This window comes from Sesamum indicum, linkage group LG5, assembly GCF_000512975.1.
Source record: "Sesamum indicum cultivar Zhongzhi No. 13 linkage group LG5, S_indicum_v1.0, whole genome shotgun sequence".
NCBI lineage: Eukaryota > Viridiplantae > Streptophyta > Magnoliopsida > Lamiales > Pedaliaceae > Sesamum > Sesamum indicum.
The window spans coordinates 2,806,726-2,828,542 of NC_026149.1; the positions used below are offsets into that span (position 1 = coordinate 2,806,726).

Genomic DNA, 21,817 nt, shown 5'->3' on the forward strand with positions numbered 1-21,817 from the left:
TATTATATTTTTTATTCTATTTAAATATAAAATAAATGACATCATTGATGAGATAGGATTTGAAATAAAAATACCATCCGTATAACTCATAGCGTGTAATTGATTATGTGTTAGTATTCTTGTACTTTGTAGAAAATATTACAATAATTGTATTTTAATATTTAAATTATAACATATGTCTCTTCATTTTTTTTCAGTGATGTTGAGGTTAGTATTGTTGATGGATGTTTATGACCATAATATTTGTAATATGTATATATATATATATTTTAAATATCATCTCCCACTATTATACCATACTTGCTATTTATCCCTACTATCTTTTATTATTGTCCTATAATTCATATTAAAATAGTGGATAATTTTTACATTTATAAAAGGAGGATCGTTCTTTTTGTTTACACACACACGAGATGTATACTACTTGTAATTATCATATAAAATAGAGTTATATTAGTTGTAGAAAATTATTCTTTTTTTATGGAGTTTTGGACTCTACAATTTATTTAAAGTGAATTAGAGATACGATGTTATCGGGTGATTTTCTCCTCAAGTCGAGAGTAATACTACTGGACCAATGAAAATAGTTTACTGCAGTGTACTTTCAATCTCATAAAAGAGAGCGAGATATCAGCATCTCAACTTAAAAATATATATATTTTCAACAATTATAATTGTTATTTCTACGATTAAAAACATTTACTATTTAATTTAATCGAATTAAAATATTAATCTTATTTTCTTGAAAATGAAATCCCTCTAAACATTGGGCAAAAGTCGATTAAATTAAAATATTGTTAATCTTGATTTCTTGAAAATGAAATCCGTCTAAACATTTGGGCAAAATTCGAATTTTTGTCGGTGTCGTTAAATACAATGAAGGTACGTGTATGTGAGAAGAAAAGCAATGGGTAGGGTATGGTATGGTATAGGGTCCTGCTCAAATATGCTGTTGTCTTTTTCATACATCATCACTCCGTATCTTATCGTAGCTTCCAACTATCAAAGTGTTCACGGACAAGTCAAGTAAGCACCGTCGCCCTCACATCACTTCACGCAACAATGTCCCTTTCTCCACGCTCAGTTCACGACGCTGAGCCCAAAATCCGGCCGGCGGGCACTACCGAGCTCAGCTGGTGCAAGGCTGTTCCCGGCGGCACCGGCATAACTGTTCTCGCTCTCCTCCTCTGCAAGCCCCTCGACATCCCGTTTCTCCAAAATGCCCTCCGCAAACTCCAGATTTCCCACCCCATCATCAACTCCAAACTTCGTTTTGATTCCGTTTCCAACACTTTCTCCTATGTCACGCCCCCGACTCCCCACATCCGAGTGCAGCCCTTCGATCTCCCGTCAACGTCCCAGATTTTGGAAGCCCAGTTCCCCGAGGAGAGCAACTCCGTTTCCCCCTTTCACCTCATTCTCGAACACGAACTGAACACGAACTCGTGGCAGAATCCTGACCCTTCATCAGATACTGATGTTTTCTTTGCAAGCTTGTACACTTTGGAGAAGAGTAAGTGGGTTCTGGCTCTTAGACTGCACACGTCCGCATGCGATAGGGCAGCCGCTTTGGCGTTGCTGAGGGAATTGATGGGGTTGGTGGGGGAGGGGGAAGGGGAGGGGGTAGAAACGGAACAAGGAAAAGAAATGGAGGTCAGTTTGGGAATTGAGGAATACATTCCTAGTGGGCAGGGGAATAAGCCCTTCTGGGCTCGTGGGGTGGACATGCTAGGCTACTCTTTGAATTCTTTGAGGTTGGCAAATTTAAGTTTCAAGGACACAGAGTCGCCCAGAATGTCACGGTTTATTAGGTTGCAAATGAATACAGAAGACACCTGTCGGATTCTATCTGTAAGTTAACGTTAGCTTTTCTTGGTTTCTGTTACAAGAATGTTAATTCTGTTTCATTTTTTCCATTGCAACGTCCTAGTCAATGGCAAGTCTAATTGATTGTCTTTATTAAAGTAGATGAAAAGGTTGAGTGGATTTGATATGTCTTAGCTTGAGCGCCTTTTTTTTTTTTTGACACTGAAGCTGTAAGCAGAGCAAGGTGTTAAAAGGGCAGACGATCTATCTTCTTGTACGTTTCTTTCTGCTTGATTAGTTCTGTTTGGTTGTATTCAAAATCCTTAGCTCTAAATTCGTCAATCCAAACCGAGCATTAAGGATGATCATATGTTCCTTTTCTAGTATTTGGTCTTGATGTAATCAAGAGTCAGTGTGATATTTTTCACATGGAGCAGAAGAAGTTTTCTCTGACCTTTAGTCCAAAGGCTCAACAGAAAGTCCTCGAACAATGTGATCAGAATCATGTTTATGTTGCATATCAAAGAGTTAAAGTCCATATAAATAGATGTATAGAAGTGATCATGACAGGGAACCAGTGTTAAACAGATGTCCGAATCTTTTTCCTATAGATTAGGTGGTCCTTTTTTGTGCATAAACTATTCAGCTGAGGATGCTGTTTCTTTTTTAGACTTGCTATATATTCTAAAATACCATCCTGTTATCTAGTTGTAATGTATTTTTCCCTCCAAACTCAAAGGCATTAACTAAAATAAAAAAGTTAAAAATCTCACTTGGGTCATCTGGTCATTATGATCTTAAGTAATAAAGAAATGAAATCGTTTTGAGCGTATAAACACGACTCATATTAGATGCTGTGCTAACTTGCATGAGGACTTTTCCTACATAGTTGACTTAGTTTTGGTGTTACATTGGCAGAGTTGCGAGCGTCAAGAGATTAAATTGTGTGCGCTTCTGGCAGCAGCTGCTTTAATTGCTTCTCATTCCTCAAAAGGGATTCCTGATGATTATTGGGAAAAGTATGCGGTTGTGACACTCATGGATTGCCGTCCTATTCTTGATCCAGTGCTCAGCAGCAACCATGTTGGTAAGTTCTGTTGGATTTCCTGTCAAAAGTGAGAACAATGGTGAGCGTTGGGGGGAAATATTGTCAATTTGTCATCATATGACGAGAGGGAGAAGCTAAGAATTGGGTTCAAGTCCACCCTAAAATCAAACAAAATCATACAGCTGCTGAGTTCTTGAATTTGGGTTTAAGTTTAGTTGCTTAGCCTTTAGTTTTGCCGGTAGTATTGAACAGGATTCTGTGTGTTTCGGCTTATGTAATATATCTATATAAAATATGCTCTAAGAATGGAGAACAAAGAATGCAGTATTTGGTGCTGAAAGATTAAAATGATATAAGTAGTTTTGGTACGTAAATTTTTTAAGTCAACAATTATTATAAAGTTATATTACTTACTCATGCACAAAAGAATGAAGCTTTCCTTGAGAATTGTTTGAACAGAATATTAATTTTAAGAATTAAAAGTAGGGGCATATAGTACTAATGACGGTATCTATCATACCTATTGTTGTTTAGTCACATGAGGATTAAAATGTTTTTTTGATCAGTTAGATTTACGTCTAGTGGAAGTCTACATGACAACAATGTTTTTCCTTAAGAAGGGAAAATGCTATAACAAGTGCAGTGCAAGTTTGTCTTAATAAGAACCTTAAAAGACAAAAATGATTGAAGAAACATAAATAACAGAGCATCAGGTAGCAAAATAGTATGATCCTTAAAACAAAAAGCATGCCGATAAATAAAGAGAGGTGGGGAAAACCGAAATCTCATTATGGCTATTGCGAGCTTGTTCCTATTCCCTCCTCCCTCATTGTTACCTCACTGTTCTCAGTTGGTAGAAACAATTAGACCTGTTAGCAAACTTATAGCATGAGCTGCCGTGAAAACTTACACTTGGTGCTAGAGCAACTACTTTGTTACATGCTAGTTTTCCCTTGGCAAAGTAGTCAATAAGGCAAAGTCAAACAGTTAGCTCCTAGTTGGTTTTTGCTGAAAATTTGTGAATCCAAGCTGGCATGCTGACAGCTTTAGTGATTTTGCTGTCATCTAGAATGTCTACAGTTAAATTCACACTGTAAAAACTAGATTGTCTGGCCATGTGAGATGTCTGATCCACCAGAAATATCAAGCTCAAAAGAATGGAATTTAGTTGACATCAACTGGTTTTGCTGATGCATGCAATAAATTGCTACTTAATAATAAAACTATGGTTCTATTGAGGGAAAAAGAAATCATAAGTCTAGAAAGGTCGGTGATCTAGTTCCTTTTAAATCTCCCCCACTCCCCGCTTTTGCCATTGTTATTTCTTGTTTGGTTTTCTTCCCTAGATATGCTCTGGAAGGTGTTTCACCATAACAGTCAAAACACTGCAGGCTTTTATCACTCCGCCATTCTCAACACTCATGACATTAAAGGAGGGGAAGACTTGTGGGAGTTGGCTAAACGAGTGCATACATCCTTTACAAATGCCAAGAACAACAAGAAGCATTTCTCCGACATGGCTGATATCAACTTTTTGATGTGCAAGGCAATAGAGAACCCCGGTTTGACACCGTCAGGATCACTCAGAACTTCGCTTGTATCCATCTTCGAGGACTGTGTGATTGATGATTCCAACAAACTTCATCAGGTTATTGGATTGGAGGACTTCGTTGGGTGTGCCTCAGTTCATGGTGTAGGCCCATCCATAGCAATATTTGACACAATAAGAGACGGGAAAATGGATTCAGCATGTGTGTTTCCCTTCCCCTTGCATTCGAGGGAGCAGATGCAGGAACTTATAGATGAACTGAAAAGGATTCTTTTGGATGGAACAACTTGACGGGGCTGATATTACTATGGAGCAGCAAGTGTAGCTAAGTTGCAATCGGATGTTATTTATGGCTTGAAAATTTGATCGTTAGTTAGATCTTTCATTAGGCCATGTATGCATCACCCCAGACTGTTGTTTTCCTGACTCATATTTCTACCAACTTTGTCTGGTAAATATAACGGCTACGGCCCTTCGGTTAATGTTGCTCGCTTTGTCCAGTTCCGGCTAGATACGAAGGCTACGATTAACTGATGTCGATTATGAAATCTTCAATTATTTTTGCACCTAAACACATCTAAGAAAGAGAAAAACAAGGATAATCATGGTTCTTGCTTGCCTGAGAATTGATCATTGCAACATTTGTTTTTCTTACAAGTGATGTTTTACTTGCAATAGAGAGAACAGATTGCCCTGTTCCATTGAGGTTGATGGGGGTTATGCTTGGTGTGACGTTCTAACTATTTTATGCTTCAAGACATAGATTTAGTCCTTCAGCAGAAATCTGCTGAAGAAATATTTTGCTCCGCCCTCAACCACAGTTTGCAGCCCGGCCAAGAGTGGGCGGCTGCTGGTAAAGATAACTGGAAAATGGACAAAGTGACAAAAACTATTACAAAACTTGGTTCGTCCCTCTACATACGCCTATCTGAAGAAGGATTCTAGACTTACATATATGATTCTGGACTGTACTAAACAGTATATTACAAACGCCCTGTTACAACCTAAACACCTCTTGTAAGAGAATCAACTCTCTTCCATACTGAAGTTGTCTAAATAAACTCCTCTACCAAGTCCCCAAAATCAAATTTCCCATTGCAGCATTCTACAGCACTTACCACTTCTTGGAACGCAGCCACACTGCATGGCACCACCAGACCATTCCTTTGGTTAAATCCAAACTCATTATAAGCCTTCTCTAATAGTATCTTGAACAGAGGGTGAGACAAGTAGCCGGTCGGCACGACAAACCTCTGCCTATCGTCTCCCACGTACACGACAAAAGTTCCGGTCGGCGTGGTGGTGGTGGGGGAGCTGGCTCCTCCGTCGTTATCCCTTAGCAAGCACTCATAATGTGATGGATCGCGGTCGGCATTGCCGATGACCTTAACTTTCTTGGCTAGTTTCTTCATTGAACCAAGTCTTTTGCCTAGCATTTTGTGGAGTGGAGAGTGGTTGAAATCAAGAAGGATTAGAGAGTGGTTTCTTGACTGTTGCCTAGAGGGAAAGGGTGGTTGATGTTTGCTTTTGTAGTGTGCTTGGTGGGTGGGATGGGGGTGGGGGTAGGGGCGTGTGTGTGTAAATGTTGCATTTGACTTTTAAGGTAGACTTAATTTAGATATTCAGAATATTTGTGGTTGATCATTTTGTCACGAGCGATTGTTTTCATTTACTTTGACTTGTCATTAGTTAAGACAAGCCATGATCTGACCAATAAAATTTGAAAATCTTCCAACTCGAATCGGGTTTCGTTAAATTTTAATCAATTATATGAAAAGTGCAATACATTTGACGTATAATTGATATATAATTTTAAAGACGTAATAAATCATATGAAAATTATTTTACATTTGTTCTGTAATTAATTTAATTCGGTTAAATTTAGTAACAACTAACAGCCCCAACTTTAACCCTTTAGAAAAATGACATAAAATTTTCAGTTTTGTTATCTTGTCCTTCTATAGATGAGAATCTCAGATAAAAAAGAAACTAATGGTTAGTTACAACTGTTCCATAATTGAACAAAAACCATAATCTAAGATGATTCAACCTCCTCATCAACCAAACAGGCTATGATTCTTTAACTTCCAAAAAACAAGGGAATCCCCAACACCCACCTAGGATGGACTACCTAAGTTGTGTTTGGTGGACGCCTGAAAATAGTGTTAACCACGAAACAATGAGAGCACGAAACAATGAGATCATCCCATTATTAAAAACTTTTTTTGGGTGATTAAAATAGCATCCAAACTTGCCTTAAGAGTGGTGACCCATGAAAGGACCATGTGAGCATAAACTACCACAAATGTCGCATATAGAAAAAAAAGAATAAGTATATTTATATTTTATAATCTATAATCTGTTTATATAAATTTTTCTGTCTGATGAATAATTACACATATTTTCATCAAATAGTCAGTAAAATCAATATTATTATATAAATTATTTTTATATTGTTTATTTTCAGGAGTGATGTTTGTAATTATATAAGTAATTTATGTGAATCGAGTGGATTGTAAATGTATTTATCCTCTCACAAAAAAGTAAACAAAGACGGCAACTTCTTTGGTAGAGGAATTGCAAATGGCAAGAAAAATGATTGGTTTGAAAATTGGAGTGGAATGGTTGACATGAACAAAAATTCCATTCACAATACGACAAGACATAGGCGTGTAATAAGTGGGTTGGAGCCAAACCTTTTGTGTCTAGGTCAATGCTAGAGTTTCATATGCTGTGTTAGAAAATTTTCTTGCCATTTCTCTAATGTTCTTTCTTTATTCTACTAGCACGTGTAACACGTTGTTTCTATGTGCATATAATAAATAATATTTTTAATATTTAAAATATATTATATAAGAGTAAAATATATAAATTAATATGTTATATCTAAAAAAAATAAAAAAAGAAATTAATTTATCAGTTAATATAAGATGTTAAAAATTGAATAAGTTAGTTATATTATTAATTGAAGAGCATTTTCGACTTTACATAAAATTGATGTGGCGGTGTCATTGAACCATTTATGAGGGTGAGGAACTTTTTTTTTTCTTTATATAATATAGATTATTATTATTATTATTAAATAAGGATAGAAATTGATTAATGCTACAAATGTTTTCTTAATTGAAAGGTACCGACGAATTGATTTATGGTACTGGTCCCGTCACAGTCATTTAATGTACTTGATTCACGGAAAAGACCACCTTAATTTTGGTAGTGGAAGCTTCCGCACATTCCGCCTGACTTATAAAAAAAAAAAAAAAAAAAAACATTCAAACTATTATTTTATTTTTCTTTCGCACCTAAGTTTGGGTGACCTTTTTAATTAATTGATTAAAAGGTGTAACAAATTTATTTAATTAGAGTAACTTTAGGATTTATTTTGTTAATTAGAATTATATTAGTGTGTTGAACTATTGATAGACGTGGCATCATACGTGCTTGCCGCTTCCTGGCCGGCCGGGCACAAAAGAAGTCAAAACTGTACGGTTTATTATTATGCCACTCCAAAAATTTATGACGTTTATGATGTGTGTGTACGCTCTGATACTTGAGAACATGTCTAAAATATTAATAAGAGATTAATTCAACTAAACATTCGTTATGATATATTTTAACACAGGTGTTATATGTGTTTAGCATCAGTAAAATATAAAATATATCGTCAGCATTTTTCTTTCGAATTCTTAAAAAAGGAGATTAGGTGTAAATAATTAATTGTTTAAAGGAGTGTAAGTGTAATTTTAGTCTTAAAAAAGGAGATTAGGTATAAATTCGTATTTTTATAGGGGTCTAAATGTAATTAATTGAAAAAATTATTAGACTTGTTAATGGACCAAAATATAGAGGCCCAGACACATTTAATGGGCCCAATTTCATCTATCGAATTGCTTAGCATTCGGTTCCGCTGGCAAACAGAGAGCCCAAACAATGGCTTTCTGGGAAAAAGGCTGGAGGCCCAAGGCCCATTATCGTTATATTTAAATTTTAAAATGTCGAACTCCAATTTTTCAAATTTTCGGTGGGTTTTCACCTAGGGTTTTGAAGAGCGATAAACCCAGAACACAACTCTATTTTCTCTTTGCCGAGGTCTTCGCAATGAGCAGATCAGGACAGCCTCCGGATCTCAAGAAGTAAGTGTCTGTTCTTCGTATCCTTACGTTTGCGTGTACCTTCATATATATATTTATATATATATTTTTATATATTATTATTGCTTGAGAATAAGTTTTTTCCATTTTGGTTTTCTTCTCTATCTAATGCAGGTACATGGACAAAAAGCTACAGAGTGAGTTTCTTTGGTTATTCCTTTTATATCTTTTTTGGAAAAAAGTGTGATGAGTAAACGAAGTGAAGCTGAGATTTCTAGTTGTTCTGGTTCTAAATATGTTTCAGTCGTTTCGATTTCGTAAAATTGCACCGCGTGTCTAATTATATGAATAAGTTAGTGTTTCCTCTGTACTTTATTGATGGGGGAGCTTTGGGTTCTCTAATTGAAGTGAATGAAAAATAGCTCGCTCTGGCTTTTGCAGATTTGCTATTCCCCATATCGGTTTACATATGTAATGTGCTTATATAGAGGTCATGATCGAGTTGGTTACGTATCAAGATTTGGAGAAGTTAGTTCGGATTATCATTATGGCCTATTGTCAGCTGGTAGTTGTTTGGACTTTGGCTTATGCATTTATAAAAATGCCAATGTTGTTTTGAAAGTAGTGAATGTCTTTTGTTTATTCTTTGAGCAGAGGTTTTGGTTCTTATCTTCAATATGATTTAGTTCCACAAGCAGAGGTTAGACCAACTAGCATTTTCAAAAAGCTGTCAGTACATTTAATTCTTAAGTTCATCAGGGCTTAAGTTATAGGAATGTAATCTTTGTATTTGAGGATTTTTCAGATGTCAGCCAATATTTGAATGGGTCTGGTTGTTAATATTCCTTGATAGTTGATGGGGCTGTCTAACTATGTTGAGCTATTTGGGTCATAGAAACATGGTGTTTTACTTTTATCTTATTTATGGAGCTATTGAACCCACAAGTTCTCTGGGTTCTCCCCATCCATGTTCTTCAATAAGAATTCAGTTTTCTACATGATTGAGAATTTTAAATTGGACTTTTGAGATGTACTCTATAAGTGGTGGCATCACATGTTATGTTGCACAGGCCTGTAAGTATAGTAAAATAGCATCACACCAGAAACTGTTAAATGGAATTGGTTTATATCATTATTGACGTTTGTAGTTTGCTTGGTATAAAGTGCAACCTTGTTTTTCCTATATGTACATCAGAAACTCATGTGGCCTGTGTATGGTGTTGAGTATTGTTGCCTTTTTTGGTTCATAATGTATTCTCTTCTCCACATGTAGACATCTACATCTACATATTTTAAAATTTGTGGTGATGTATTTTCAGTAAAGCTTAATGCCAACCGTACGGTGGTTGGAACGCTTCGTGGCTTTGATCAGTTTATGAACCTGGTGGTGGATAACACTGTTGAAGTGAATGGAAATGAGAAAACCGATATAGGCATGGTGGTGAGTCTTTTCAGTTTCCATTTTTGTGCATTAAATTTAGGGGTTTGCATTAACAATCGAGCCACAACCTTATGATTGTCATTATTTTTCTATTGCAGGTCATCAGGGGAAACAGTGTGGTTACTGTTGAAGCTCTTGAGCCAGTTAGTAGAGCACAATGATTGTATATGTTTCTGTATCGATCCGATCTAATTTGTAGTGGTAGATTATCTTGATGTTGAAAGTCATACAGTAGTCTTAACCGTTTTTAACCTGCCTGTTATCATTCATCTTTCTGGACTGATAAGCTTGTTTTTCAGATCAATTGTATCCAACAGAATCATTTGATAAATTGATATTAAGGTCTTAAGCTGCTTTCAGGCCTTGGAGATATCATTTCAAATCATTGTCACTTTTTTCATGAGGCATCCGCAGACCGTCTGTTGTGACTTCGGGTTTAGCCTCCTAAAATCCCCTTTTAGGATCTAAATGTGCACGCCTATGCGGAACTAATGGTGTGTTAACTCTATCAATCAAACAAAATTGGTATCTACAATTTGTGGGCCTCAATCAAACTGAAATAAAATTAGTATCTGACTGTGCGACAATGTGCAGGTTCAACATTTGTGACAACTAATTTCTGCTTATTAAACTGTTCTTAACTTTCGTCATTTTACTTATGAATGCATAATGCAATTGTCTGAACCTGAAAGTGAAATGAGCCATTGCAATTTAATTTAACTCAGTTAAGAGTAAATCTGGATTTTTCAATCTTTTACGAGTTGGTATTGGAGCATCTGGGATGCTCCAGAACCTTACAGTCAAAATTGAAGTTTAAAAAATCCGCGGTTACGATGGTTTTGAACTTAAGCCTCTTAGGTATTTATATTGCTTATGGGAGTATGTTATCTCTTTATATTTCTGAGTGTTACAAGAAAACAAGAGACCGCATTCCTGAAATTGAGATAAGTAGCGGGCGGCGGCATTTTGAGTTCAAATTTGAAACAGTGGCTCACTCTCAACGGCCACTTATTGTAAAATGAAGCTCACTTTTGCTTTTTCCGCTCTGCTTCGAGCTGTCCGTAGTGCCCTTTTCTTGTTCTTTCATTTCGTTCTATGTTCTAACACCACCACCACCACCACCACCACCTTTTTATGTAATTCATTATCTGGAAAAAGGAGCATCATTGCACACACACATATATATATATATATATATATTTATGTGTGGTGGTCCTCAGATTCTATTAATGGCATATCAAATTTTGTGGAAAATCTAGCAATAGGATTTATTGCCTGTTGTATTGGGAACATGACTGTGTTCCATGCTCATCGTCGTGGTGTTAACAAGAATTCTTGGAAATATTATATTTCCAAACAATTCGAATTATTATTGGTTTTTTTTTCCTCAATGAAAATGGATCTCAAATAATTGTTTCTCTGACCAAGGAGTAACACAAGGGTTTTTTTTTTAAAAAAATTTATTTATTAAATTTATCTATTTATAACACTCAAGCACCCAACATACCTATACATTTAAGATTCGAATGTGAGACATTCTACAAAAAAAAATTTGAGTCTTGTTTTCTATGGGGTTTAAGATTCGAATGTGAGACATTCTACAAAAAAAAATTTAAGACTTGTTTTCTATGGGGATTAGGAGTAATGCGAGTTAAAGATATGGTAGGATATTGAATGGCTCAATTCAATCAATCAGGTCTTGGCTTATGTGTTAAAGTTGAGGTCTTTATAAATATAAACTCATGAGTTCGAGTTCAAGTTATACTATTTGTCCACATGAGTTTATTATAATTTATAATTTGATTGTTATAGAAAAATATGTTAAAAAAAGTGATTAATTTTGAGAGATTGATGTAAAAATGACTTGGTTATGAGTTTAGTGTCATAAATACCCCTTTACCTCCATTAGAGAGAGGGAGTTGAAAAATCGAAGAAATTGAACATTTTAAGATGTTTGATCGCTTCTCAAAGAATATTAATTATTATATGTGATGTTGCTTTCTTGCACCATCACTTCCTTACATATATTCTTCTAAGACTTGTTGATAGTGAATTCTGTGATTGTTTCTTTTGACAAAGAGGAAGGTGTACTTGTAATGATAATGATATTTTTCACCTGCCCGCAAATAAGGGCAATTATGCTGGCCACTACTGTCTTAGTACACTACTCTCTCTCTCTTAAGACATAATTTCACGCTCTGATTCTTGTCTCCACCGTGAAAGGTGGGCTGTAATTATTTCATGTCAGGGTGTGAAGTTTCTCATGAACAACATTAATCAGATGTCTCAAAGCCTCCATAAATGTCTGAATTAATCAATTCTTAGCAATTTCAGTGAAGACTATTAAACAACTGCATTTAAAGTTGCCAACCCTGTTTTGGCTCAATTTGCCACATATTAATTTGAATTAATTACATTTACACTCTATCATTTATTATATATTTACACAAATATTCATGGTTTTTTGCATAAATTATAAAATCACTCGTGAAAGTAAAAAAACTAAGAATAATTGTATAATGTAGGTGACGTTTTTTGGGGTGTATATGTAATTTCTCAAGAAAAAAAAGTGATTCATGTAAATAATAATAACATTTATGAGAAATGGACTTGTAATTTTTCGAAAGAAAGTAGTGAATGATATAGATAGCTTATAGATATTCTTGATAATTATTCAAACGTTGATGTAAATTAGGATTTGCTAGCATAAACTCTTTCACTCAGACTCTCTCTTTCTCTCTCTCACAGACACACACACAACTCAGTATTACATTCTTAAAGCTCCCAAGAACATGTACTCTCCTACAGCTAGGCAAAAGAAACTCCAACTTTCTAAGAGAAAATGTGAACGTTGTAGTAATACAACGAGTCAATGAGCAAAGTGTGCATAAAGCAAACGAAAGCAGCAAAAAGATATGAACGATGATGTCCATCTCTCAACTCCCACAAAAACCTTTGCTTGAATCCAACTCCACTCAAACAATAACCACTCACATTCCTATCTTCACTCTCTCCAAGAACCCACAAATCTAACAACCCATCATCACAAACAATCCCCTCCATATACATATACCCAAAAAACAAGAATTGCAAAAAAAGAAAATGACAGTTATACTGCCTTCATCTTCAAGCTGCAATAACTATGGAACACCTACAAGCAATGATGGGTTGCCCCAACAAACTTTTCTCAATAATGAGCCCCTCATTGACAGTAATATTCCTGTAGCTTTGTACACCAGAAATTGTACAAGTATACAAGAAGTAGGGTTTGGAGATGTGGGAGCAGAAGGAGGGGAGGAGGTGTCTGTTTTGGCTGTTTTGGTGACTGTTTTGAGGAAATCTTTGGTGGGTTGTCGGAGTACAAGTGGTGAGAATTGTGGGTTTGAAGAAAAGCTAATGGAGATTGGGTTGCCTACTGATGTGAGGCATGTTGCTCATGTCACCTTTGATAGGTTTGATGGGTTTCTTGGACTCCCTGTTGAGTTTGAACCTGAAGTTCCCAGGAGGCCTCCTAGTGCTAGGTATTTTTCTTGGAAAAAATTTTGGATGAGGGTTGTCTGTAAATGGATATTCTGTAATAAATTTCATGTCTTTCTTGTTGTGGGATTTGATAAATTCCATGTTTTTGCCTCTTTGTTTTGTATGTTTTGGAGTGGACTGATATGGTAATACTAATAGCCATTCTTGAAGTTAATGTTATTGCATACAAATTGCTCTGTTTTTTCTATGTATTTTGGCATGCTGATTACTATCTTTTACCTTAACTTCTTAGTTCATGTTCTTACAGTATCCGGCAAATTATATGTATGTCCTAACTTCATTCCATCCTATTGACTTCAAGATTTCATTTGTGTAGTACAAGAGTTTTTGGAGTTTCAACAGATTCCATGCAGCTTTCCTTTGATCCCAGAGGTAATTGTGTTCCAACTATCCTACTCATGATGCAAAAGCGCTTGTATTCCCAAGGTGGGCTGCAGGTAACTTGAGTTTGCATTCTTTCTTCTTCAGTTTTTGTCCATTTATTGGCATACATTAAGAAGATATTTAAAGTGTTCTTTTGATTTTTGTTCTTCCAATTTGCAGTCTGAAGGAATCTTCAGAATTAATCCAGAGAATGGGCAGGAGGAGTATGTCCGGGAACAGCTAAACAATGGAGTGATTCCAGACAACATTGATGTTCATTGTTTAGCAGGCCTAATTAAGGTACTCCTCTGCAACCTGACCTTTTATTTAGAGCTAAAGTGTCGTTTTCGATCTTTCACAATGAAGTGAATCATCTTTCTCCAACTTCATTGTTGTTCTGATTTGTATGTGTATCGGTACTGGATTAATCTAAAGTAGCGCCGGTTGTTTGCAGGCTTGGTTTAGAGAACTGCCCAACGGGGTGTTGGATTCTCTCCCGCCAGAGCAGGTGATGGAGGCGCAATCAGAAGACGAATGCGCTCAGCTCATGGGGCTCCTTCCGCCAACGGAAGCTGCACTGTTGAATTGGGCGGTTAATCTCATGGCAGATGTTGCTCAGTTGGAACATTTGAACAAAATGAATGCACGTAACATCGCCATGGTTTTTGCACCAAATATGACTCAGGTGAGCATGCATACAGCATTTATTAGGGTTAGTCACAATGGCCTCTTCCGAGAGTTAACAATTGCTTACTGCAGATGTCGGATCCTCTGACAGCGCTGATGTATGCCGTCCAAGTAATGAACTTCCTCAAGACTCTCATAGTCAAAACCTTGAGAGAAAGAGAGGATTGTTTAGTAGAGGCCGGTCCAACACTGCTGCAATCAGAGCCTTCAGATGAGGACGGTGCTCATAGCATTTCTAAACCGATAAGCCTTGAGGCTGATGAAGCATATGAGGACAAAGAAGCTACCATAGCCAATGAGCCACTGTTGAACCAGACCGGCGTTTCTACTCCACAGGCCGAATCAAGAACTGTAAACGAACCTCATCGTTTTCTAAGTTCAATCGAAAACATCCTACCTGCTGATGTTCCAAATTCTCTTGGCACAACAAAGGACAGAGTTGATGGTGGAAACACAGCTAACAGTGTTGGGAGAACTCAACCAAGACTCCTGAGGGCCAAAACCAGCCAGACTAGTAATGCAAACGATGCCAAGAATGGATCAAGAAAACGTGCTCCAAGTCCTGTTGTTCGTGTTAGCAAGAGTGCAGAGAAAACAAAGGAACCGAACGTTATTAGCCGTGAAAATTCATATGCAGAGCGGGTGGAGGTCTGGAGATGAGATTCATGGAACCATTCATTTGGCTTAGGACAGGAGATCTTTTTTCTCTTTTTCACCCTTTCTAACTAAACTGTGTGACCATTTGCATGTAAGTTTTATTTCGATATTGCGCATGATTTTGAATTCTTGGATTGGAGTTTGATCACAAAGTTGTTAGCCCACTCCCACGCTGGGCCTCTTTCACTAGTTTCAGCTGACAGCTTTCATGCTACATAAATTCTGATATATGTGTGAACAACTCGTATCTAACGGGCTGAATCTTCTACTTCAAATCTTTTCTTGTATTTTATTCTATTTACTATATACTCGTGTGTATAACAATTACGTCATTTATTCTATTTAAGTAAAGATTTTATACTATTCCGTGAAGTATTCGAATAAAAGTTTTGTTGCTTACAAATTAGTGATGACAATTTGTAACTAACATAATCAAAATTAAGCAGCTTTTTGAAATTTTAAATATAAGTTATGATCTTTTTAATTTTTTTTAAACTATACAACATTTCATAATTACTTAACATCTTATAAGATGTTTTAAATAATTTATAACCTATCCGTATGTTCCTTGAAAATTATTCAAAAGGTATTATAATTAAATTTATACATCACATATTAAAATGTATAAGATGCTAAATTTACTTTAAGAATGTTTTTTTTTAAAAAATGATTTAATTAAAAACAAATAATTGTATAATATTATTTCTTAAAAAAATTATAGAATATTATTTCGGAGCTTACAAACTCATGTTGTCTAAAATTTAAACATTTTAAGATAAATAATTTTTTTAAAAATTCATGTTTTGGGATTTGAAAATATCTCCCTAACTATATTACATATTTACATTACATAAATAAACACTAATATATAATTATACAAGATTTCTATTTTATACATGGAAACGGGAGTAGGATAGTACAGTAGGCCGCGACGCACCAGAACATTTAATGTAAGTAAGATAGACCCAACAGATTACAAAGCGGATAAAATATCTGCGAAAAGGCAAACGCTCAACTCTCTCTTCCTCTCTCTCATGGAGGCCTCTGCGACCGTTGCTTCCCGCCATTGCCTCCCTTCTTCGTCGCTTCCAATTCCCAAACTGCCACTTGCCGTTTCCAGATTCTCTTCCCGGGCCTACTCCGCTCACTCACTCTCCTTTTCTTCCGGGAACTCATTCACCGTGAGTGCTCCGCCGCTATATTAATTTTGCTATTTGAAATTAATGATTAGTTTGTTTGATTTTCGTTTTTTTTTTTTTGCTTTGATGCAGAGAGAGGTATGGGGAGCAATAAATTCCAAGGTCAGTGTGAACCACAGAAGGGAAATGCGAGGCGTCGTGAGAGCAGAAATGTTTGGGCAGCTGACTGGTGGGCTCGAAGCCGCTTGGAGCAAGCTCAAGGGAGAAGGTTGATTTTTTCTTTTTTCCCGAGTTTTTTTTTTCAATTTGCTCCTTATATTTGCACCTGAATCTAGTTGTGGGTTTGAGTCTTAATCAGTTGTTAAGTTGTAATTTTAAACTTGGACATTTGATCATCGTTTGACTGTAAGCTTTGTGATGATTTTATGATCATCGGGTTGATGTACAATGTAAGTTGTGTGAGGAACTGAATCCATCTTACATATGGAGAAAGTTAATCGATGGATGTGCATTCTATTTGTTATAGTTTCTAACTCTTTCTGTGCGTTATTTGCAATTCAGAGGTTTTGACCAAAGAAAACATTGTGGAACCAATGAGAGACATTAGGAGAGCTCTTTTAGAAGCTGATGTAAGTGCCACTCTGCTCTAAAGAACTTATTCCAGCTTCTAAAATGTATCTCACTCATGTTTCACTTTCTATTGGCAGGTTAGCCTTCCTGTTGTTAGAAGATTTGTTCAGGCCGTAAGTGATCAGGCGGTTGGTACTGGTTTGATCCGAGGAGTGAAACCAGATCAGCAATTAGTTAAGGTATGCTTAAAATTTGGCTGAGCCCTACCCAATGATAAGGCTTCACAAGTATGACACTTATCTTTTTAATATCTGCCTTTGCAAGCCTTAGCATAAGAACTTTTATCTGGAATCATTATTACCTTACTTTTTACCTATGCAGATTGTGCATGATGAGCTAGTAAAACTAATGGGAGGAGAAGTTTCTGAGCTGGTTTTCGCAAAATCTAAACCAACTGTAATTTTGTTGGCTGGGTTGCAAGGTGTTGGAAAGACAACTGTCAGCGCAAAACTAGCTTTATATCTTAAAAAACTGGTGCTCATTCTTCATTCTGTATCTCTGTACCCATACCTCTCCCCCCTTGAAAATTCTTTGGTATTTTACCTTTATCATCTTTGACCTGATCTTACTCAAGCTAAAATGACATAATTAACAGGGGAAGAGTTGCATGCTAATTGCTGGGGATGTTTATAGACCTGCTGCAATTGACCAGTTGGTTATTTTAGGCAACCAGGTAGTTCTCTACCAATTGCTTCTTGTTCAGTGAGACAGCTGAAGACATAAATGTTAAGAGTCTGTTGCAGATTTTTATCATAAATTTTGCTGGTTGGATAGTGTGGATGCTTTATGGATCTTGAGAGTCAGATTCTTACTCACTGTCTAGTTTAACAGAACCAAACATCTCATTTGAGTGTTCTTTATTTTTCTTAAAGGACATTCTTCAAATAACTAAAATGATGTCTATAAATTCACAGGTAACAGGCAGGAGTATGTATTCTACAACCTTGTGATTTTCTCATACCAAAAATGTTAAAACCAGAGAAATCTAGATGTTTGCCAATTAGCGTAGGACTACAAGCTTATCCTTTTTTTTTTTTTTTTTTTTGCGTGTGTGTGTGTCTACTCTTAATGACACAAGCATGTTTCATGGAATGCCTGCACATCTGTAAAAGTCTATTTGCTATTGTGATGGTTGGAGAAGAAAATTATGATTGTTTTGTTGTAAGTGAATCTCTTAAATGGACAGAGTTGGTACTTAATGTTGGTGTTAATATGCAAATGTACTGTCACATACTGCAAGCTATCTTCAAATACATTTTGGTTTTACATTGATTGTTTTGTCCCCCTAATATCGCCATGTTCTTGGTTTCATCATTACTCACTTGTAAGCTTTAAGCAGGTGGGGGTGCCTGTTTATGCAGCAGGAACTGCAATTAAACCTGCAGAAATAGCAAGGCAAGGTCTGCAGGAGGCGAGACAAAAGAATGTCGATGTGGTCATAATGGATACTGCTGGAAGACTTCAGGTGAGATTACATAACCATGAGACTTTAGACATGGTCACCAAAAGTGTCTTTATTGAACTAAGCTATAATAAATCTTTCTTCTTGTCAGATAGATAAAGCAATGATGGATGAACTGAAAGAGGTCAAAAGAGTATTAAATCCCACTGAAGTTTTGCTTGTTGTGGATGCAATGACTGGCCAAGAAGCTGCTGGTATACACTTCAAATAGTCTTTAACATGATTCAGGCGTGGTTAAAAAACAAGGAATGTTCTGTGACCATGTTGGCATTTATTATCCTCCATATCTTTTCGTCTTTACTCATAATAATCTTTTTGATATTCTAGCCTTGGTGACAACATTCAATGTTGAGATTGGTATTACTGGTGCCATTTTAACAAAGCTAGATGGGGATTCTAGAGGTGGTGCAGCCTTGAGTGTAAAAGAGGTCAGACATCTGTATCTCCTCGAATTTCTTTCATTATATTGTATTCTCATTCTGCTGGAAGGAAAAGATATATGAAAAGCAAGACCAAGTAAATTTTCTGAGAGATGCATCTTTTTCTTTGTATTGAATATAAGAAAACCCAGTGCATATTTGATGAACTTAGAAGAAATGAAAAAGATTGATTCTGATTTAGTAGAATAAGATATCTTACAGTTGCATCCCATGAATTATACTACCAAAGGAATCAGAAAAATGTAAATGCGAATATTATAAGTGAAATTTCATCACTTCCGAAGTCATGCTAATGTGTACATGACTTCCATCAACTGTTATATAAATTTGCACCTAAGGTAATGAAATACTGCAGTATGATGAGTAAATAAAAGAAGAAATTGGAGAAATTTGATCGGATTAAATTTTAAAATAGCGATTGGACTTGACGCAGGTGTCGGGGAAGCCAATCAAGCTTGTAGGAAGAGGGGAGCGCATGGAAGACCTTGAACCGTTCTATCCCGATCGCATGGCAGGGCGTATCTTAGGAATGGGTGATGTTTTGTCGTTTGTTGAGAAAGCCCAAGAAGTTGTGAGTGTAAAATTGCAAGCTGTTGAATTTAATTTATTAATTGGGGAGCAATTATTTGATGTGACTTTTGATGAATTGAGTAGATGCGCCAAGAGGATGCTGAAGACTTGCAGAAAAAAATCATGAGTGCAAAATTTGATTTCAATGACTTCTTGAAGCAAACTCGTGCAGTGGCACGGATGGGCTCGATGTCTCGTGTAATTGGAATGATACCAGGCATGGGGAAGGTATAGTAAACATGTGGTTATGATTATTTTTCTTGAGCAATAGAATTTTTCTGGGCCGGAAATTGTCTTTTCAGCTTTAACTGTATGCTGCATTTAACAAAAGGGGAAAAGCATAGTTTCTTAGTACTTTAGAGTAATTTGGCTGTAACTCTCTTAGACAAGCTTCTGTGACCTCCTATCTTACCCCAACACGTGGGTTGTTTTTGAAATGGCTATTCTGGAGAGGCTACTTTCAAACTTCATTGAGATAGTCCCAACACGGAAAACATGTTTAAATATGTTGAAAGGTAATATAAGTGTGTAGGTGGATTTCAGAATCATAATGGATCTCCAAATTGATGGTGTGCAAACAGGTTACTCCTGCACAAATTCGAGAGGCAGAAAAGAACTTGAAAGTAATGGAGTCTATGATTGAAGCAATGACTCCAGGTAATTTCACTTGAGAACTAGTAAATTTTGCAAGACACTTTACCTGGAACTTTATTTTCTTACCTGATCTTGTTTACCTTTTTGCTTGTTCAATTGCCTTACTGGAATTTGCAAAATGTCCATGAAAATATTATAAACTTGTGGCTGATTCATCTAGGTTTTTTCTCATGAAAAGTGCCAGTATGGTTCACAAATGATTTTGAGATCTAAATGTCCTACAATTTTCTCTTATTTCACACATGAATATAGCTCATTTTATGGTGGACGACACATCTAATCTACTCATCTGTCTGCAGAGGAAAGGGAAAAGCCAGAACTTTTGGCAGAATCACCTGCGAGGAGGAAAAGAATTGCTCAAGATTCCGGGAAAACAGAGCAACAGGTAAACATAGAGGGAGCCTGACTATGCAGTTGATAGCCAGAAATAATGTCTTTTTCCCCTACGTTCTTTATTAACTGAATAACTCAGTGACACAATGGTGTACTTTTTCAGGTGAGTCAACTTGTAGCTCAACTTTTCCAAATGCGCGTACGCATGAAGAACTTGATGGGTGTAATGGAAGGTGGATCACTTCCTACAATGAGCAATCTTGAGGAGGCCCTGAAGGCAGAACAGAAGGTGCTCTTGCTTGTATTATTTTCTTAAATTATTGTGTTGTGTGAAATCCTGAATGCATTTCATCTCCCTTCCAATTGTCAATTCGTCGTTCACCATCTTCCCTGTGAAATGCAGCTCAACTATTTTTTTCTTCTGTGCTGATCCATTTATTATTTTCATCTGTTCTATCTTTGCATTTTATGAGAGAGACAATTTCTGAATTTCAGAAGCTTATATTTGGAATTAGACCAATATAGTTGGGTTTTGGAATAACTCAAATAACAAATGGATATTCCCTTTTAATATCCAGGCTCCCCCTGGTACAGCAAGGAGAAAGAGAAGATCAGAATCAAGGAGGCAGTTTGCAGACTCATCCGCACGGCCCAATCCTCGTGGTTTTGGGGCAAAAAATTAAGCAAACTGTTTGTTTCAAAATCTCAACTATCCATCCACACAGTTGATTACCATTTCTCGGGCGAACACTAATTTCACAGCACATTGTCAGAAATTTTACAGCTAGAATTCTTGCATATCTTCCCTTCATCGTTAAGAGAAAGTGCTGTTGATAGCCGCTGTTGGAGGTAATACATTTTAAGAAGAATGCAGTGTATGTTTGTAGGTGGAATAACCATTGTGCTGTCTCTCAGTCCCTGTAAAGCTAATTTTCTGTTACTTATTCAGACCTGGCTCGGCTCAGAGTTAAATATCAACTTGGGTCTCTGAGGAGAAGGAACATTATTTCCAAGACAGGTTTATGACTAAGGTTTCTGTACTTTCCCCAGAAAATTAAGTGACAGCATTGAGCATATTATATAGTTCACCGTTGTCGTCACTCATTCTTGCCTTTGCTTGTCATTCCTAACTACAATGTTTTAATACGAATATATCTATGTAAACGAAGAGTAAATTATCCTCATTCTGTTTTCTAAAATATAAAGATTGATGATAGGATCTTATTTATGTTTAACTAAATTGTTAGTGATCCAACAATCCGATGATGTCTGTGGCAACCTTATAGACAAGGCAAGAATTAGGGATGATGTGGACATGCAGTCATCCATAGTTACCTTAACATCCTGGAGAAGAGAAAGCAGTTGGGAGACCCTACTAATAGAAGCATTTCTAGGATATACTGACAT

At 36.4% G+C, this 21,817-nt stretch overlaps 5 protein-coding genes across 6 annotated transcripts; 4 read left to right on the top strand and 1 right to left on the bottom strand.

Moving 5' to 3' along the window:
* Nucleotides 942-4,885, top strand: LOC105161749. Its single transcript, XM_011079549.2, has 3 exons — nucleotides 942-1,851; nucleotides 2,725-2,893; nucleotides 4,246-4,885. Exons 1-3 carry the CDS (start codon nucleotides 1,063-1,065, stop codon nucleotides 4,692-4,694), a joined length of 1,407 nt encoding a protein of 468 aa, XP_011077851.1. The 5' UTR covers nucleotides 942-1,062; the 3' UTR covers nucleotides 4,695-4,885.
* LOC105161750 (auxin-induced protein 15A-like) lies at nucleotides 5,019-5,896 on the bottom strand. The gene has a single exon (XM_011079550.2). It carries the CDS (start codon nucleotides 5,837-5,839, stop codon nucleotides 5,456-5,458), a length of 384 nt encoding a protein of 127 aa, XP_011077852.1. The 5' UTR covers nucleotides 5,840-5,896; the 3' UTR covers nucleotides 5,019-5,455.
* Nucleotides 8,421-10,307, top strand: LOC105161751 (probable small nuclear ribonucleoprotein G). The gene is made up of 4 exons (XM_011079551.2): nucleotides 8,421-8,536; nucleotides 8,669-8,691; nucleotides 9,814-9,935; nucleotides 10,034-10,307. The coding sequence occupies exons 1-4, from the start codon at nucleotides 8,502-8,504 to the stop codon at nucleotides 10,094-10,096; spliced, it is 243 nt and encodes an 80-aa protein (XP_011077853.1). The 5' UTR covers nucleotides 8,421-8,501; the 3' UTR covers nucleotides 10,097-10,307.
* On the top strand, nucleotides 12,644-15,488 carry LOC105161752 (rho GTPase-activating protein 5). Its single transcript, XM_011079552.2, has 5 exons — nucleotides 12,644-13,456; nucleotides 13,792-13,912; nucleotides 14,019-14,138; nucleotides 14,293-14,523; nucleotides 14,598-15,488. Exons 1-5 carry the CDS (start codon nucleotides 13,038-13,040, stop codon nucleotides 15,183-15,185), a joined length of 1,479 nt encoding a protein of 492 aa, XP_011077854.1. The 5' UTR covers nucleotides 12,644-13,037; the 3' UTR covers nucleotides 15,186-15,488.
* Nucleotides 16,175-21,510, top strand: LOC105161753 (signal recognition particle 54 kDa protein, chloroplastic). Of its 2 annotated transcripts, XR_847796.2 has the most exons (16): nucleotides 16,175-16,363; nucleotides 16,454-16,589; nucleotides 16,883-16,950; nucleotides 17,029-17,130; nucleotides 17,273-17,425; nucleotides 17,547-17,624; nucleotides 18,291-18,416; nucleotides 18,505-18,607; nucleotides 18,741-18,841; nucleotides 19,287-19,424; nucleotides 19,508-19,651; nucleotides 20,005-20,080; nucleotides 20,377-20,462; nucleotides 20,574-20,699; nucleotides 20,989-21,259; nucleotides 21,360-21,510. XR_847796.2 is itself a non-coding variant. In XM_011079553.2 (15 exons), exons 1-15 carry the CDS (start codon nucleotides 16,217-16,219, stop codon nucleotides 21,091-21,093), a joined length of 1,689 nt encoding a protein of 562 aa, XP_011077855.1. In that variant the 5' UTR covers nucleotides 16,175-16,216; the 3' UTR covers nucleotides 21,094-21,510. The 2 variants fall into 2 exon arrangements, 1 of the variants encoding a protein (XP_011077855.1); XM_011079553.2 differs by having other exon boundaries at nucleotides 20,989-21,510.